The sequence below is a fragment of the Antechinus flavipes genome, chromosome 2 (genome assembly GCF_016432865.1).
Source record: "Antechinus flavipes isolate AdamAnt ecotype Samford, QLD, Australia chromosome 2, AdamAnt_v2, whole genome shotgun sequence".
Lineage (NCBI taxonomy): Eukaryota > Metazoa > Chordata > Mammalia > Dasyuromorphia > Dasyuridae > Antechinus > Antechinus flavipes.
In genome coordinates this window covers 224947708-224967591 of record NC_067399.1, presented here as the reverse complement: position 1 = coordinate 224967591, position 19884 = coordinate 224947708, and the positions used below count along the sequence as shown (strand labels likewise).

General features: G+C 38.1%; 1 protein-coding gene across 3 annotated transcripts; it reads left to right on the top strand.

Moving 5' to 3' along the window:
* Positions 1-2821: 2821 nt before the first annotated feature.
* CENPA (centromere protein A) lies at positions 2822-10095 on the top strand. Of its 3 annotated transcripts, none has more exons than XM_051976320.1 (5): positions 2822-3028; positions 3161-3255; positions 3349-3464; positions 3883-3960; positions 9606-10095. In XM_051976320.1, the coding sequence occupies exons 2-5, from the start codon at positions 3165-3167 to the stop codon at positions 9657-9659; spliced, it is 339 nt and encodes a 112-aa protein (XP_051832280.1). In that variant the 5' UTR covers positions 2822-3028; positions 3161-3164; the 3' UTR covers positions 9660-10095. The 3 variants fall into 3 exon arrangements, with proteins under 3 accessions (XP_051832280.1, XP_051832278.1, XP_051832279.1); XM_051976318.1 differs by lacking the exon at positions 9606-10095 and adding an exon at positions 4455-4796 and having other exon boundaries at positions 2824-3028; XM_051976319.1 differs by lacking the exon at positions 9606-10095 and adding an exon at positions 4455-4796 and having other exon boundaries at positions 2824-3255.
* The last annotated feature ends 9789 nt before the right edge of the window (positions 10096-19884 follow it).

Sequence of the window (19884 nt, the reverse complement as noted above, 5' to 3'; positions counted from 1 at the left end):
AATATCCCAGTAAGTAGTCCTTCAGGATCTCCAGCAATGCTTTTCATGATGGGGAGCTCCTTGTCCATACCCAGCAACCAATTATATTTTTAAAATTCAATTTGTTAGAAATCTCTTCTGCAAGTTGAGCTAAAATCTAACCCAATTCTATTCCACCCCATTAATCCTAGTTCACTGAAGTTATTCAGAATATATATAATAGAATCCTAAACCTACTTCTACCCAAAAGCCTTTCAAGTATGTGATGCTAGATTTCAGATTCTTAAATCTCTTTTACAGACTAATTAGCCCCAATATGAATACCGTATGTTTTTGGTAAATATTAAAGGAATAACCAACAGTTTCTGAATTTTTAAACCTATATATATTCCTTTGGATGCCTCCATATTTGGTACTATCCCTAAACTGCAAACCAGAGGACATAGGACTGTCATCTCCTTTATTTCACTTAAACTGTTTAGTATGAGACTAAAAGTCTGTGATTCCATTTATTAACTACAAGATCACAACACAGCATTTTTTTAAAATCAAGACATATATTTAGTCCCCATCTTTTCCACTTCCAGAAATAAAATGGATCTCTTCTGTAGCCACTACCTTTTTTTTTTTTTATTAATCAGTTCAATAAACAAAATTATTGAGAGGAAGGAGAAAGAGAAGAGGGAAGGAGAAAGACAGAGAGTAGGAGGGAGAAGAAATATAAAGGGACGGAGGGAGAGAGAAGAGGAGGGAGAAGGAGGGCGAGAGAGGAAAGTTAACAAAGAGAGAGACAGAGACAGACAGAGAGAACAGAGAGAGACAGAGGGACAGAGACAGACAGAAGAGAGAGAGAGCACTGTTAGCAGTAGAAAGCAAAAATGGAATTGTTCCCCCCTCTCCCCACCTCATGATTATTAAATATTACATTTGATCTAGGGGATCACCTAGCTATTTTGCTCTTTTAAATCAATTTTATTACTTTTGTTTAGCTCTCTGAAATATTCACGTGGTAGATTAATTGCTATAGCACCAAATATGTAAATTAATATGCATTTTTTTTTGTTCAGTTGTTTTCAATCATGTTTTTGTAATCCCATTTAGGATTTTCTTGGAAAGAGATGGGGGTGGCTTGCCATTTCTTCTCCAATTCATTTTACTGCTGAGGAAATTGAGGCAAACAAGATTTGCCCAGGGTCACAAAGCTAGTAAGTGTCTGAGCTTGAATTTGAACTCCTGTTCCTAACTCCTGGCACAGGTCTCTTATTTACTTAGCCAGCTAACTGCCCTAAATTAATATGCCGTGTCTCCCTTAAAGTGGTGGTAAGCCATTCTTTGTCAGGCAGTTCAAAGTTCAAAAAGAGCCTCTAAATGGGTCATATGTCCCCACTAAGTTACTTCTTAGAGTTAAAATTGCAGATAGCATGAATCTGATTTGGTAGACAGAACTAGTATCCAAATATTGTGGATACAAGATGAATTTGAATCTGACTTCAGAGATTTACTAGCTCTAAGTGCACCTGTTTCCTCATCTGTAAGAGTAATGATAGTACCTGATGGGGTTATTGTGAGAATCAAGTAAAATAATGTATGTAAAGAACTTTTCAAAAACTTAAAATAGTATATTAATGTGTCAAGTAACACCCTTCAGCCCAGGAATTTAGCAAGCAGTTTGTTCCAATCTCCTTATATTCAGTGGCTCCCCATTCCTGAATGACAGATATTATTTATTATAGCCTAGGGATGTTAGAACAGTGAGTGGATTGACTAATTTCACATTCCTAATTGAAAATACTGAAGATATGTATCTAGATTAAGTGATGTAAGTGGATAAAGCCCTGAACCTGGTCAACTAGCGTTGAGATTGTGGGCAAATCACTTAACTAGTTTGCTTCAGTCTCCCCCTACCCCCGGCCTGTAAAATGGGAATAATGAAATGAGATAATGTGTGTAAAGATCTTTGCAAACCTTAAAGAATTATATAACTGCTCATTTTTTTTTCACCTAAAATGGCTTCTTCAAATGTGAACTACTTTTAATCAATGAAAGTGCAGATCCAGGGGGAAAAAAAATCGGCACTTTTTATTACGTTGGCTCAGTCAGACCAGACAATGAATGTACGTGCAATTATTTGTCTTTCTGTAAAAACAAGTATTTTTCTTTTAAAAATGTTTTATAATTGCATTTATGTCCTTAAGTCTCGTTAGATTGACCTGTACACATATGCGTTTTGAAATCACTTTGAATAGGCTTTCTCCTTCCGCCATCTCCAGATTTTCATGGATTTATTGCAAGGAGGCAAAGGGGGTCCCTAGAGCTCGAGACTTTACAAGCATCCTGTCTCCCCCTAAAACAAGAAAAAGGCGGCCTTCATTGTGTCTATGTGGGAAAAGGCCAGAAGACTATAGCAGTGGAGAGTGAGACGATGAGGAACACGATGACAATACGTCGCGAGAGTTGGGAGCGGAGAAACTCACGCCAGACCCACGAGTCATCGCGGAGGTGAAGAGCCGGCAGGGAACGCCAGACGAGCAGAAGCCCGGATCTCCGCCAGGGGGCGTACCCATTCTGGCCAAGCTACCTCCCCTAACTCGTACTGACGTCAATAAAGTCTAAACTATTCTACTGCCTCAGGCTCTAATTTGTCGGCTGACGCGGAAGTTCACGGACTGCCCACTGGCGGACCCAGATTATGAGTCTCTATTGGCTATTTTAGCCTTCAAACAAGAAATGCCCCCTCCTGCCTGCTTTTTCTGTCACATTTATTGGTCTTCGGGCATAGGCTCCTCCCTAATTCCCGCCCCCCAACTAGTTTATACTTTATTCTGAAACTAGTAAAGGGAAAAGCCGGAAGTGATGTATCTGCTGCGCGAAGTTTGAATTTTAAGCACTAGAGCAGCGGTTAAGGGGCACCTACCTAGATGCAGCCAGTGACTCCAGGTCCGAAGGGAGTCCAAACACATCTGTTCCTGCTCTCCAACTTTCCCCGGCTCTGCTCCGTCATCTGATCTTCTCTCCTTCCCCGGACTGTCCCGTGCCTTCCAGATCGCAGGTCAGTCAGTCAGAACGGCCTCCCTCAGCGCGAGGCGCCCGGAGAAGGGAGGGGAGGAAGGAAGGAAAAAGGGAGCTCTAGGTTCCCAGGACCCGGGAGCTTCGATGCCTACACTCTGCCCCCACCTGCCAGGACCATGAAACCGGGTCGTCGCAAATCCACCCCTAGGAAGCGCCTCTCGACCTCGTCTCAGCCCCGCGCCTCCACCTCCACCGCCATCCCCGCAGGTAAGCGGGAGGGCATCCGACTCCAGCCCCCTCCCCCCCCCTGCATCGTCCTCCCCCTATTTGCCTCCCCCTAATGACCATTGTTTGTCTTAGGCACTTCTCGCCGCCGCCGCTTTCCCGGTGGACAAAGCCATCGAGTTCTTAGGGAGATCCGAAAGCTACAGAAAAGCACAAACCTGCTGATCAGGAAGGCACCCTTTGGGCGACTAGTGAGCATCAGGGATAACCCCATCCTAACCTCTAGGAGTTCTTGTTTGTGAGCTTGCCCAGGACGCTGCCTGCCCTTAACAACGCATTTTAACTTTCTCCGGAGATTTAGGGACATCCTCCCAAACCCCAGGACTTCCAGCGGTACCTTCCACCTTTCTAACTACCCCCACTAGCATTTAACATGATTGATCCTTTGCTTGAGATAACCACTTAACACATGTTTATTCTGTCAGATGACTGCTATTCTTTAAATACCTTCCTGGTGCCGTGTCCGTCTCCTGGTTGGTATTAAAACCATTCCCATGAGTGAAGTCCAGAAAGGGGGGCGGGGAGGGGGAGAAGATTCTCTTTCCTGGCAAGACAATGTTTTAGCCTTGATCTTTTCTTCTTTGTTTTTCTGCCATCCTCAAACGACAGGTTAGAGAAATATGCCTCCGATACACTCGAGGAGTGGACTTTTACTGGCAATCTCAGGCCTTACTGGCCCTACAGGAGGTGAGAAGAGGGTCAGAGGAGGTTCTGTTTAACTTCAAGAGGGTGGTTGGTTGTTGGGGGAAAAGGTTGTCACAAAATAGTATAAGCTTCCCAAATAACTGATTGGAATATGGACTATCACAAATAACTGAACTATGAGGCAGAATGCCTTCACAAAGAGAAGGGAGACTAGGAATACAAGGAAATAAATAAGGGCTTGAGGGGACTTCAAAGATCTAGATCCTGCCACTGTAATACAATGCCTTCAGTGTTATTAGGTTCCATCTCTTACATAGTATTGAGTCCCTCTCTAAGATTGAGGTTCAGGAATGAAAAATTGTATTGCATCTTTTCTTTTTGAATTTTTATATATTTTTAATATAATGAAACTTACTTGGGCAAGGTCAGCTGCCTCTGAATTTGATATGCTAAGAATAGTAAATGAGTTGGGAGCGGAGAAACTCACTAGTTTTTCTAGACAACTTCAATTCTTCTATCTCTTTCCCTATACCCAGGCAGCCGAAGCATTTATAACTCATTTATTTGAAGATGCCTACCTCCTCTCCATACATGCCCGGAGAGTAACCCTGTATCCCAAAGATATTCAACTGGCCAGAAGGATCCGAGGTTTACAGGAAGGACTAGGCTAAATATTTGAGTATCAATGGACCCTTAAACCCAGGAATTAAAAATACGATTCTTTTCTATTTGTTCAATCCCTTGAGTTCCCAATCTGCATTTGTTACTACTCATCTTCAACATCTTGTCATCATACCCTTCTCTTGGGCACAGTTCTCTGGAGAATCTTGGATTGTTCCTTCATACAGAATTTAAATAAACTGTTTTTTAATTAAAAATTGGCCAAAATCGCCCTCTCTTTGGTGGGGAGAAGAGGTGTGTGTGTAGGAGGAGATGAGAGCCGGGAGTATCTAGAGAAGTGTCCTCTGGAGTATGTTACCAGGTTCCTTAATGGAGAATTCATTAAAAACAGAGATAGGAATTAGATCTGTGATTTTATTGGTGTAGGTGAGGAAACTCCCTCTTCTGAAGCAGTGACACCTCATAGCTTTAAGAGTCAGGTGGTGACTTGTCTGGTATCACAAAGTTCATATGTGATGATTAGAAACTTTTCCAGGTTTTGCAGCTGGCTCTCTGCACTATAATACTCTGCCTATCAAATTCACCCCAGGTATGGAAATGGGAATAGGAACAATGGAAAGAATTAGAGAAGTGACCTTCAAGGTAGTACAGAATTTTTCTCACATTCCTCTTTATTTTTCTCTCTTACAAGTGGCAGTACCTGCCTGGTTGACCATAGGCCATCTTTCCCCTTGGGTAATAATTGATAGGGTAGGATAGGACTTAACTATTCTGAAACCTATCTTTCTCAAGGTACTTTGACTATAAGTTGCATCCTCCACTGCTTCTGTACCCAGTAGTGGAGACATATATGTCTTTCCTCTCATGAATGTAATGCTAGTGCCTGACAGTTACATGGCTTATTGTTCAAAATTAACAAGGGTAAGTGAAGTGGCTAATGAAAAGTAGGGACATCTGTAAGCTTTAAAACTCTAAGAGACATGGTGGTATGGTTGTCATTTGAAATCGGGAAGGTCAGGGTTCAAATCCTACCTCTGACATATGACAACAGAGTGAATCTGTACTAGTAATTAATTTCTCAGTACTCTAAGCAAATCTTATAAGACATATTACAGAGTGCAGAGGAAGTCCATTCAGAATATTTTTTTGTACCAATGAAATCAAAATTACGATGCCCTCAAAAGCCCCAAATACAAATGTAAATTGTCATGTTTGAGCTGATCTTCATCTTAATAATGTTTAGCATATTTTTCTTTGAGTTAAAATTTCCCCAGTGTTATCAATTATTTTAAAGCTGTATGCATATATTTGCAATCTTAAAATAATTAAGAATGAGTACAATCTGCCAAGATGGACTAAAGATCCTAAATTCAACTAAATGTTAAAAAAATCTGTCCATGAGAAGAGAATCACGAAAAAGTTTTCCCCTAATGCAGAGAGGCCTGAATTAAAGATACTTTGGTCTTTAAAACAAAATGAAAAAAGATTAAGTCTTAAGCAGCCAATAAAATTGCTAAAATGTCACTCAACAAGCATTGGCTAAGCACCTACTATATATCAGGTACAATGATGAGTAATTAAATGAAAAATATTAAAAGGGTGAATACTGGGTATTTGAAAAAAATCCATATTGATGATAAACATAATGAAACATGCCTGTTTCTTCAGCTAAGAGGTGTTATATATATTATTAGATTTTTTACTAGTTATTTTTACTTAATTTTTTGTTATAAGGAAAAGTTCAGTTCTAAGAAGTAGGAAGGTCATGGGATATATTTAAAAGTGCAAATTAAAAACAAAAGGTATCAATACTCATAATCACTTTAATCTGTTATCTAGAACATGAAAAACATATTAGAACAAAGAATCATAGACACTTGAATATTTTGCTTATAAAGTACATTCCAAAAATAACCACATGAGTATAGTATTTATAGCAACTCTTTTTGTAGTGGCAAAGGACTAGAAACTTGCAGGGCATCCATCAGTTAGGGAATGACTAAAAGAATTATGGCATTTAAATATAATAGAATATTATTAGACCTAAGACACAAAAGGGAAAGTTTCAGAAAACTCTAGAAGACCTGAGAACTTATACTGAGGAGAACCAGGAAAACAGTTCATATAATAACAACACTAAAAATGAATAACTTTGAAAGATTTTAGAACTTTGACCAATGAAGGAACATGATACTCATCTTCTGAGACCTATCACAGGATACAAAATGAGAATAAATTAATAGACATAGTTAATGTAGAAATGTATTTTTAAAACTTTTAGAGGTGCCATGTGTTTTTGTTTGGTTTTTTTCCCCCTGTTTATACATTTTTTAAAATATATATTACTTTATGAAACATGTTGGGAGAGAAAAATCAGAACAAAAAGGAAAAACACAAAAAAAAGAAGAAAAAAAAGTGAAAATAGTATGTGTTGATTTACATTCAGTCTCTTATAGTTCTCTCTGGATGCAGATGGCATTTTCTATCCAAAGTTTATTGCCATTACCTTGGATCACTGAACCATAGAGAAGAATAAAGTCTTTCATAATTGATCATCGAACTATCTTGCTGTTACTGTGTACAATGTATTACTGGTTCTACTTGTTTTGTTCAGTATCAGTTCATGTCAATCTTTGCAAACCTTTCCAAAATCAGCTTTTTCATCATTTTTTTAATAGAACAATAATATTCCATTACTTTCTTATACCATATCTTATTCCGTCATTCCCCAGTTGATGGGCATTTTATTCATTTTTCAATTCTTTGCCACCACTAAAAGAGCTACTACATTTTTGTACATGTGGGTCCTTTTCCCTCCTTTATGATTTCCTTGGGATACAGCACTACTGGATCAAAGGGTATGCACAATTTTATAGCCTTTTAAGCATAGTACCAAATTGTTCTATACAATGGTTGGATCATTTCACAATCCCATCAAAAATGTATTAGCATCCCACTTTTGCCTATCTCTCCAACATATATCATTATCTTTTCCTGTCATCTTAGCAAACTTGAGAGGTGTGAGGTGATAATCTTAGAGTTTTAATTTGCATTTCTCTAGTGATTTAAAGCATTTTTCATGTGATTATAAATGGCTTTAATTTCATCATCTAAAAATTTTTTCTTCATATCCTTTGAACATTTATCAATGAGGGAATGACTTGTATTCTTGTAAATTTATAAATTATATATTTTAGAAATGAGGCCTTTATCAGAAATATTAGCTGTAAAAAATTCCCAGCTTTGTACTTCCCTTTTAATTTTGTTTGTTGGTTTTGTTTGTGCAGAAACTTTTTAATTTGATATAATTAAAGTTGTATATTTTATGTTTCATGATATTCTCTAGTTCTTTGGTCATAAAGTCCTCCCTTCTCCAAAGATCTGAAAGGTAGACTATCTGTTGCTCTCCTAATTTGCTTAAGGTGTCACCCTTTAAACCCAAATCATGTACTTATTTTGGTATAGGATGTGAGTTGTAGGTCTATGCCAAGTATCTGACATATCATGTTCTGTTTTCTCAGCAATTTTTGTGAAATAGTAAGTTCTTATTCCAGAAGCTAGAGTTTTGGAGTTTATCAAATACTAGATTACTATAGTCATTGATTATTGTGACATGTGTATCTAACCTTTTTCACTGAGCCACCACTTTATTTCTTAGCCAATATCAAATGGTTTTGGTGATTTCTGCTTTATCATATAGTTTTAGGTCTGCTGCTGCTAGACTACCATCCTTTGTATTTTTTTAAATTAATTTCCTTGATATTCTTGCCCTTTTGTTCTTCCAGATGAATTTTGTTATTATTTTTTCTAGCTCTTATTTTTTGGCAGTTTGATATGGCACTGAACAAGTAAACCAATTTTGGTAGAATTGTCATTTTTATTATAATTAGTTCAGCCTACTTATGAATATTTGGTATTTTTAGGAATGTATTTAAAGCCTTGCCAATATCTATTTGTAATCAAGTTAGTTGTATTGTTTTTCCACGGGGAAGGAAAGAAGAGAGGAGAAGGGAAAAAAAAAAATACTTAATAGTTGAAAATGTTTTAAAAATAAAACTGTTCAAGGATATTTTAATGTTTAGGTTAAAGTAAGAGAGGGAAGAATCAAGACTAACTCAAAGGTTCTGAACCTCATAAATGGGAAGATGGTGATCTCCTAACAGAAACAGTAAAATTTTAAGGAGCGGGTTTAAGGAAGAAGATGTGATGATTTTTCTGTATTACTAAGACAGCTAGTTACATAACTAGTTGGAACTTGCAAAACTTAGCTGACATCAAATTTAGCTCCAAATAATTAATTGATTAGTGAGAAGAGAATTTCTAGCTCAGCTTTACTACCTCTATTCACTTAAGATGAGCATTTCAAGTAATCAGACATAGCTCCTGTGTTGATGATTAATCTGTATATTCCAGGTTGATCCCTGGACTATGCTGACTAGTTTGTTATTTTATCTGTAGCTCTTTCCCTTCCATCTTCTATCCTTCATCCTTTACAAATATTCTTCTGTATCCTTCCTGCCTTGTCATTTTAACCTATGTAAGATTGCTGAAACAGCTTCTCAGGGACCATTGGTGGTTGTATACCATGGATCTATGTTCAGCATACAATATAAACTGGTTACTAAAATGTTTCTGCATGTTGATAAATATGATTGGACAATTTTTATATCAAATATCAAGTTCCATTTTGGGATATGAATAAATACACGAAACTGTATGTATTAAACCTTTACTATGTGCCAGACACTATTATGTGCTTAAGATATCAATACCAAACCAAAATGTTCCTTTAGGAGCCTATATTCTAATGGGGGAAGAACAATGCATAAGAGTAAATGGTGGCAAGGGAAGAAGTTTTTATCTAGAAAGTTAAAGAGAAAGTGATAGAGCCACAGAGCAGTTGATTAACTTGTTCTTTTCCAGCAATAAGAAGACTGAGAATAGCATGGCACCAGGAAGGCAAGAGAGAGCCTGTTTTGTCTGGTCTGAACTGGCTATATAGAACTCTCAGCCAGAAGAGGAGTTGAAGTGCCAGGTGGGATATATTAAATGTAAGGTTCCTTTAGGATATCCAGGAGGAGATACCCAACAGGCAATTGATGATGTGGAACTTCAGTTAAAGGGAGCCAACTTAGAGATTTGGTTATCATCGGAGTAGAGGCGATACTTGAACCTACAGAACTGAACTGGATCATCAAGATGGGCAGTGTAGAGAAAGAAAGAAAGGGTCCAGGACGTTCCTGAGCTTGGGACAGCTGCGAAGGAACCGTATTCCAGACATGGAAGGTAAAGGGGATCTAGAAGTAGGCAGTGGAATGGTGATCTGGAGGCATAGCAGGCTGAACTAAATAAAAGTCTTTCATGGCTTCTACTTTCTTGCTGCTCTTTAACCTCTGCATTCTGGTTTCTGACCCCACCACTGAACTGAAACTGCTTTCAACCACACAGCAGTGATTCCACCTGCTTAATATAATTCCATTTTCTCAGTCTTTATCCTCCGCAGCCTCTTTGCAGCTTTTGACATCACTGACCATGTCTTTCTCCTGAATTCTTTTTCCTTCTTTAGCTTCCTAACTAGGAGGGAGGAGAGCTACTATGGAGCAGTAGAAGATATAGCAGACAGAGGCATTCATGGGCGGTAGTGACAGGTGACACCTGGATGTCTGCAGGATTGCTGCAGAAGATAAGCATTGTGACAAAGCAGCCATGAAAGGTAGCACTGATGGAAGTCCTATGCAGGGTAACAATGGATGTCACAGAGACTTTGCAAATCTCTGTGGGGAGGGAAGGGTCACTGGAGGGTATTATTTTCTAGTGGCTCAGATGCAAATATCATTTTTTTCTATTAATTTTAAAATAAAATCATTCTGTTTTGAATCTTTTGAGCCTGTGTGCTTATAAGAAGTAATTAATTACCTTTGGATAGTGACAGATACTAAAATGACAGACGAGGGAAGTAAAAGAGCCCCAAAATATACCCATGCTCATAGTGTCACAAGTGAGCCTCTGACACAAGTTAATATAAAGAAAAACTACTTAACAATTCCAAAAGTGTGATAGTTTGTCTCAATATATAGTGAGTTCCCATCACTGGAAATTTTCAAGCAGAAGTCAGAATCACTAAGTTCAGGTATTGTAAAGGGAATTACTGTTCAGATAGAGATTATGCTATATCATATCTGAGACCTCTTCCAACTCAAATTTTGCGTCTGATTTCTTTTGCCTCACCCCTAGACTTTCTCAATAGATTGTAAAGATAAATTCCAGTTTTCTCCATGTAACAAAAATAACCTCCTAATCAAAAAAAGAGGATATGTTTTGAGGAGGTAACTTATTGATATCTAGCCCTCCATTCCCATCCTTAGGCTCCAAATTGTTTGTTGTTCTCTCCTTCATTTTCCAAGAGGACCAATGGCTTTAGGAGGGTGATATCTTGACTTAACAATTGAATTGGACTTAAAGAAGGCAGGACTGTGCAGAGTCATCAGCCGCACTCTCTCCACAGTTACCTAACTCTGACAAGACATAAGTAAAAACAACCGACTGTGGCCCAGCTCTAGACAGCTACTTCCAGACCCAAGGCACTCTGAATATTACCAGAACCACCTAACTCAAGATCTATCAATGTTAAGTTTTAACTCTGCCAGAAAGTCTATACTAGCTCAGAGTAAAAAGCATTTTTTTTAACAGAAGAGAGATAGTAATAGTAACTATAAAAAAAAAAAAAAGATATCCCCCAAATATACAAGATTATGTTCTCTCAAAGGTTACCAAAGAATTAGTGGAAGAATACCTATGTGGAGAGGAACACAAGAGGTCTGTGCAATTCACATCTTTTGCTGCAAAACAAAAACTACAGATGTTTTCTAGTGACATCATCATGTTTGTGTTGTGTGGATGTAATGAACTGCTTTCTGTTAACATCTGTTGGTCTCTAAAGAGTGAGCCTTTGGAGGCCAGCAGGAAAGTAACTAGAAAACCTCTCCTTCCAAGGGAAGCATAAAGTTTTTAGTATGAAGCTAACCGAGCAGCCAGCAGAAGCTGTACACGACTTCTATTAATCACTCTCAAAGTCCCTGGTACCTGCTAACTATCTAACTTGGGGAAAGAGAATATCTTTTAACTCTTGTTAAAACCCTAGTTGTCTACCTGTGTTCCTCAAACCTTTGTGGCAGGTACACCTAATAGAAGCTATCTGGTTGGTGTGTCAGTAAACCTGGAGCAAGAACAGAGCAAGGTAATGTCTGAGCACTGGAAACCAAACTTTACTGATGAAGAAACAGCCCTGAAGAGTTACCCACAAATAACAAATGATAGGGTTGGCATTCAGAATCATATTGCTGAAGTCCAAATCCAGGACTAGTTACAAAGTACTTTCACCTCCTACTTCTTTCACAGGATTAAGATCAACCCAGGCAATGGGTAAGAAAAGAAATTCATAACAATTCAAAAATGCACTATAAAAATAAGGTGGTGGGAGTGTCATCATCGTAGTACAGTAGTTGTCGGTGCAGTTCATATCTTTGGTTTTACAGATTCAACTTCTAAACAAGCTCTGAATTATCCAAACGCATAGGGAGACTTGAGGAGAAATTATATTGCCACAGCAGGGAAAAAAAAAAAAGGTTAAGGGGAGCTTAGGTGGGATTGGATAAGGGGATGAGACTCTCCATGTCCAGCAACAGTGGAAAAAGAAGTTGGGGTTGTATTGGGACTGTAGAACAGCCATTGTGGGCCTGGGGGATTGGAGGGGTTCTGATGGCAAAGTGTATTGTCGCTAGGTGGCACTATTATGCCATAGCCTATATTCTACTGTGACAGATGATATTAAGATAAAAACAAAAACAATACACTTTGCCAGTCAATGAATTCATCAGGTAACATAGCACCTACCAGGTACTCTTTTCCTTTGGACCTACAGTTCCCTCCTTTCTCTGTGCTAGAAGCTGCTTCCTTACCTTAATCTCCCTCCAGTTCCTAAATGGATTGATAGAGGTGCAGGGGACACACTTCACAAAGCTGCTTCCTGCCTTGAGTGCCTAGACTGCCCTTTCAAATCCTCTAGGGCAACAATTTCTAAAGGGATAAGAGGTCAAAAATATGCCTTTACATTTTGTTTAATACATTAGCACTTCCAGACCCACATTGAGAAAAGAGATATTATTTCTAATAGTAACAGACCACCCTGGCCCCCTGTGCTTAAAAGCCAGAAAGGTTAGATTCCATCTCCTCCCAAAGTCCTCTAATATCCCTAAGGGGAATTGCTTTCGGCAAATGACTTCAGCCTCTGTCTATGGTGTCTTTCACCCTTCCCCCACTTTGTTGAGGGTGAGTCTGGGCACTCCAGTTTCATCCAGTACTAACAGATTAGCTGGTACCAAAACAAGTTTACTTCCAAAGGTATAATAACAATTATACAAACATATCCCCACAACATGTGGGAGGTACAATCTTGCTTTCCTCCTGTACCACCTAAGTTTCTAGAGAAGGGAAGGGTATTAGGCTCATAATTTAACTCATTCCCAACAACAAGAATGTATGATGATCAATTCTTCAACAATGAGATGATTCAAACCAGTTCCAGTAGTTTAGTGATGAAGAGAGCCATCTACACCCAGAGAGAGGACTGTGGAAACTGAGTGTGGACAATATAACATTTTCATTCTTTTTGTTGTTTACTTGCATTTTGTTTTCTTCCTTAGTTTTTTTTTTTCCTTCTTGATACGATTTTTCTTATGCAGCAAGATAACTATATAAACATGTATTCATATATTGGATTTAACATATTTTAACATTTAACATATATCATCTGCTATCTAGGGGAGGGGATGAGGGAAAATTTGGAACAGAAGGTTTTACAAGGGTCAATATTGAAAAATTACCCATGCATTTGTTTTGTAAATAAAAAGCTTTAATTAAAAAAAAAAAAAAGAATCTAGTCCCAGTTTCAAATCCAAAACCCCTCTGGCTCAAACTCCAGGGATCCTGGCTTCTCAAAGCATGTCAACCTACCTGAATCCTGATTCAAAGATCTCCACAATTCAAACTCCTTGCCCCCTGGGGATCACTTGCACCTGAAACTGAGGACAAATAAACCAGAACAGAAACAAACCTCACCATATCCACTTCTTATAACTGGGGTAAAGGAAAGGAAGCAGGAAAAAGGTGAGTTCTGCTCTCTCCCATTCAGTTCATTGCATCCACATTGGGTAAAATGGATAGGAGTCATAGAAAAGAGCCCAGCCTAAAAGTAAAGACACAGACAACCAAAGGAGGGTGTTCCCCCGTGTGGAAGGGGACACAGCAGAACTAGGTATTCCCTAAGAAACAATAATGAATTTTCTCTTTTTCCCTATCCTATCCCCAAACTCCATTATCTCCAGCATTCTACTCTCTGCTGAAGATACGGCTCTTCTCCATACCAAGAACGATTTTTATTGCTACCCTTGATCTTCGACCCCTTCTTTCTCCCCTAGAAATTGGCCAAAATTTGCCTAGTCACACAGCTAGTAAATATATTAGGACAGATTTGAATTCAAGTCAATCCAGGTTCTCTATCCACTCACCCACTACATAGCTGCCCTCGACTCCTTTACCACCTACAGACATTATCACCATCACCACCACCACTAGCATTTATATAGCACCATAAGGTTTGCAAAACACTTTATAAATATTACTCCATCTTATTCTCACAAGAGTGGGAGATAGGTGCTACTGTTATCTCCATTTAACAGCTGAGAAAATTGAGGATTGGAGAATGACTGAGGCAAAATTAAAACTCAAGTGTTTCTGAATCCAAGTTTAGTACTCTTATTTACTATTCCACCTAGCTGTCAATATCTCTTTATCCTTTCGAGTCACCATCCTCTATAATGCTTCAATTCCATAGCTAACTCCAACCCCTAACCCCAAAAAAAGCCATCCATATTTATTGCTTCCATTTCCTCTTTTCTCATTCCTCAACCCTTTGCAATCTTAGTTTCCAAACCCACTGCCTATATGAAATCGCTCTCTTCAAGGTTGTCACTATCCTTTCAACATTATTGCTATATTTTATTTTTATTTTACCATCATTTTCAAATATATTCCTTACCTATCTCTACCTAAAATAATAATAATAATAATGATCCTTTGTAACAAAGAATAAAAAGTTTAACAAAATTAACCAACACATCAACTGAATGTTACAGTAAATGAAATGTTCCACATCAATAGCTCCTCTCCCCATCTTTTCCAAAGAAGGGAAGGAAGCAGTTTATTTTCTCATCTCTTACCAATTATCTCTTAATTGCCGACTGTAATGGTCTTTTTCAGTCATGGTGTTCCTGACCTCTGCAGCAAAATCCCTGATCACACCTTCTTTTTAAAAATCCTTTTCCTTAGCTTTTTTGTGACTCATCTCTATCCTGATTCTCTTCTTATCAGTCTGACCATACCCTTTCAATCTGCCTGAATGGATCATTACCTGTCTTCCATCACTTCTGGGGGTTCTGGGTATTTAGGGGATTGGAGCAGCAAATGGTAGTGGGAATGGGGTAAATCACACTGACTCCATTTTGTGATTCAGTTCTGAAGCTAGCTCAATTCTCTTTCAATCTAATTATAGGGTCTTGTCCAATTTTTGTCCCATGAGAAAACTATTCAATTATAAGAATTGTAAGCAGATTTTGTTGCATTATTTGAACTTAAGCCTGTGTGGGTGGGAAGCTAGACCACTCCTAGCAGAGACACTTAACTAAGGACCTAGGTTCTGCTGACCAGAAACCTAACCAAAGCCAAAGATTGATGCAGTTTTCTCACTGTTAAATGTCTCAAGCAACATGTCTTATCTGAAAACTAGCCCTATGCTGATCAATTACTTATTGTTTCCTTTCTGAATTCAGGGAATTGTGCCTGTTCATTCCCCACCTCTCACTTTGGGAAGTACCTAATCTTTCTTTCAATTAGAAATCAGCTTACCTAATGTGGTGTCCTGGTTTCTTTTAATTAATTGATCTTATTTGATTAATTTTTTGTAATGTATAAAAATCTCTCCCCCTTTATTTGGGGCCTGGTACCAATGCTGAGGAAGATAACTGGTCCCAATTTGTTGAGCAATTGGCATGCATTGCTTAATAAATCCATATGCTCAAAAACTTGAACCTTTGTTTCCTCAGTCATTTTATTTTTCTCTACCCTCAGTGTTCCTCAAAGCCCATCTTGGTTCCTTTTCCATTTTTTCACTAGATTCCCATTACTTTGTGATCTCCTTGAGGGCAGGGAATATCTTTTGCCTCTTTTTTTTTATCTCCAGAATTTATTACAGTACCTGGCACATAGTAGGAGCTTAATATATGTTTATTGAACTAGTGACTGACTGATCTCATTAATTTTCAGGAGCTCAATTATTATCTTTCTCTAGGTGATTCCCACATCTGAACATCCAGCCAAATCTCTCTCCAAAGTTCTAATACTAACTACATCACCAACTGCATATTAGATATGTCCTAGTGGATATTCCATTCTCCATTTCAAATTCAATATGAGTTTTAAAAACTCTTCCCCCCAAACTGATTTTCTGAAATTTTTCTTTTCTTTTTGATGACACTGCCATTCTTTTGTTATACAAGTCTGCAACCTTTATGTTATTCCAATTCTTTCCTCTCCCTCACCCTATATAACTAATCAATTCTAAGATTTGTTAAGTCTACCTTTACAAAAGATCTTACAGATGTTCCTTCTTTTTTCTCACATGCCTAACATCTGAGTTCAGGCCTTAAGAGGTCTTACCTAGACTAGTGAATAACATCTTGACTTCTCGTCTTTCCCCTCACTAATTCATCCTCCATACAACTGCCAAAATAGTATTTTAAAAACATTGTTCTAAGGCAGAAATATAAAAATTCCCAAAAAAACCCCAAAAAACCCATATCATAATGACTACCCAAGAAATATCCCAACTTTTAATTGGTGATGGAGGCATTTGCCAAACTGTACTTGACTAGTGAATTTGAAAAGTAGATGGCATAACTATAGTATATAGGAGTATATGGCACACGGGATAGAGTAGCAGGCCTGGAGCCAGAAAGACTCATCTTCTTGAGTTCATTTCTGACTTCAGACACTTACTATGTGACGTGGACAAGTGACTTCAGCTTCCTTATTTGTCAAATTATCTGGAGAAGGAAATGCTAAATCACTTCAGTATCTTTGCCAAGAAAACTCCAGATGGAGTCATGAAGAGTCAAACACTATTAAAACAACTGAACAACATAGCCAACTTGGGTTTTGAGGCCCATCCCTTTGTGTTCTATGTTAGCAAAGGTTTATTAAATTCAAAATATGGGATACAGCTGACCAGAGAAATTTGGCGATCTGAGAGGTGTGCCCAAATCCAGCATACCATTACAATATTTGATGCAACATTACGAGTTACTAAAAACCACTGGAGGCAGAGCCAAGATGGTGGAGTAAAGACAGGAATTCACCAGAGCTTTCCTCCAAACGGCTCCAAATTCTTTTAAATAATGACTCTATGCAAATTTTAGAGTGTCAAAACACACAAAAAGATGGAGTAGAGCATTTTCCATCCAAAGACAACTTGGAAGGTCAGCAAGAAAGCAGAGTGGGAGTCCAGGGCGCTGTCTTGGTGTAGGCCCCCAGCCTCGGTCCCAGCCCCAGCTCCAGCTGGGCCTAGGGACTTCTGAATCAGCAGCAGTACTGGTGGCTTCCAGACCTCTCAGCCTAAAGACACCAAAAACGACTTGGAGGGAACTCCAGAACAGCCCTGGCCCCAGTGTCATCAAAGGAACAGGCCTATGGACTAGCTATTTCTAGACCTCTCAGTCCACACCAAAGATGACTTGGAAAGTTGGCAGGAAAGGTCTATAGAGAGGGCCTTAGAAAAGCAGGTCAGGTCCCTAGAAGGAGCTCTGAAAACAGCTGCCAAAAATTCCTAAAGCTTAGAACAGTGTACCCCTTCTGGAAATAGCCCTACTTTAATAAAGAGTTGAAAGCCGAGTAATAGGCTAGGAAAATGAGCAGACAACAGAAAAAGATTCTGATGATAGAAAGTTACTATGGTGACCAGGAAGATCAAAATACACACTCTGAAGAAGATAGCAAAGTCAAAGTTCCTACACCCAAAGCCTCAAGAATGGATCTCAGGCCATGGACGAGCTCAAAAGGGATTTTGAAAATCAAGTAATGAAGATAGAGGAAAAATTAAGCAGAAAACTAAGAGCAGTACAAAAGGAAATACCAAAAGCTAATGAGCAAAAGAATGCTTTAAAAAAACAAAATTGGCTGAATGGGAAAGGAGATACAAAAACTCATTGAGGAAAATAATTTCTTAAAAATTAGAATTGAGCAAATGGAAGCTAATAACTTTATTTTTAAAAAATCAAAATACAATACAATAAAACTAAAAAAAAATGGGGAAGAAAACCCCAGAAAACAATATGAAACATCTCATGGGAAAACAAGTGACCTGGAAAATATGTCCAGAAAAGATAATTTTAAAATTATTGGTCTACCTAAAAGTCATGATTAAAAAAACCCTGGAGATAATCTTTCAAAAATTATCACAAAAAGCTATCCTGATATTTTACAATCAGAGGGTAAAATAGAAATTGAAAGAATCCACTAATCACCCCCTAAAAGAGATCCCCAAACTCCCAGGAATATTATAGCCAATACCAGAACTCCCAGGTCAAGGAAAAAATATTGCAAGCATCCAGAAAGAAACAGCTCAAGTATAGTGAAACCATAATCAGGATAACATGAGATATAGCAGCTTCTACATTAAAGAATTGGAGGGCTTGGAATATGATATTCTAGAGAATAATGGAGCTAAGATATCAACCAGAAACATCTGGTTGAACTGAATATAACCCTTCAAGAGAAAAGGTAGAAATTCAATGAAATAGAGAATTTTCAAGCATTTGTGATGAAAAGACCAGAGCTGAATAGAAAATGTGATTTTCAAATACAGGGCTCTGGAGAAGCATAAGGAAGTAATCAAGAAAATGTTACCATAAGGGACTTAATAAGATTTATCTGTTTATATTTGTACATGGGAGGATGATACTTGTAACTTATTGGAATTTTCTCATTATTATGACAGTTAGGAGTATATATAGACAGAGAGCAATACATGTGAATTGAATATGAATGGATAATACCTTTAAAAAATGAAATTAAGGGTTGAGAGAGCAATGTACTGGGAGAAAAGGAAAAGGAATGATTTAAATTATCTGCCTTAAAAAGAGGCAAGAAAAAAACTTACAGGAGAGTGGAAGAAGGGAAGGAAAGGGTGATTGAGTTAACCTTACTCTCATCAGAATTAAAGAGGAAATAACATAAACACTCAATACAGATATAAAGATCTATCTTCCCCCACAGGAAAGAGGAGGAGAATGGGATATAGGAAGGAGAAAGGGTGATAAAAGAGAAGGCATACTGTGGAAGGGAGTGGTCAGTAGCAAAATATTTTGGGGGAGAGACAAGGTGAAAAGAGAGAGATTAGAATAAATGGGTAGGTAGGGGAAATACAGTTAGCAATAGTAATTGTAAAAAGAATTTTGAAGCAAATTTCTCTGATTAGCCCTCATTTCACAAACATAAAGGAAAGTGAATCAAATTTATAAAAAAAAAAAATATATAATACGAGCCACATCCCAAATGATAAATGATCAAAAGATATGAAGTATGCCCAAAGGGCTATAAAATCATGCATATTTTTTGACCTAACAATACCAATACTAAACATGAATCTCAAAAGATGGTATGGGCCAGAACTTGAAACAAGGTGCTAAGCCACTAGAAATGATAGACAATGCTTATGTACTTAGTTCACACCGTTAGAGTTCACACCTTTAATAGAGTTTATATAAGGAAGAGCCCATTAAAGGGCAAGCCCATTAGAGACTCTGGGAGATTCACAAGTCAGAAGTCCACAAACCCACTAGAGACTTCAGGAGATTCACAAGTCAGAAACTCACAAGCCCAATCTCTGGGAGATGGAGTCAGATTCATTCCAACTTCCACCTTTATGCTGGCTGGAGGCTTTGGATTCAGAGAGAGCTAGAAGCTGAAGCTGGAAGAGACAAAGGACTAGCAGCAAGAGCTCTCGGAACCAAGGAGAGAAATAGGCCTCTAAGAAAGCTAACCAGGCTATTTTAGAAGAGACAGTAAAAGACTGGACTTCAACAGCTGGCTGCATTTGAGGTGATTATTACATGGAACTGAAACTAAGGCTGCCTCTAGAAGCTCCCCAAGAAACCTGCTTCCAGAGAATGATTATATTTTAGAGAAGAGAACACTACAAAAGAGTTTTAAATTTTTTTTAAAAAGGATAAGATC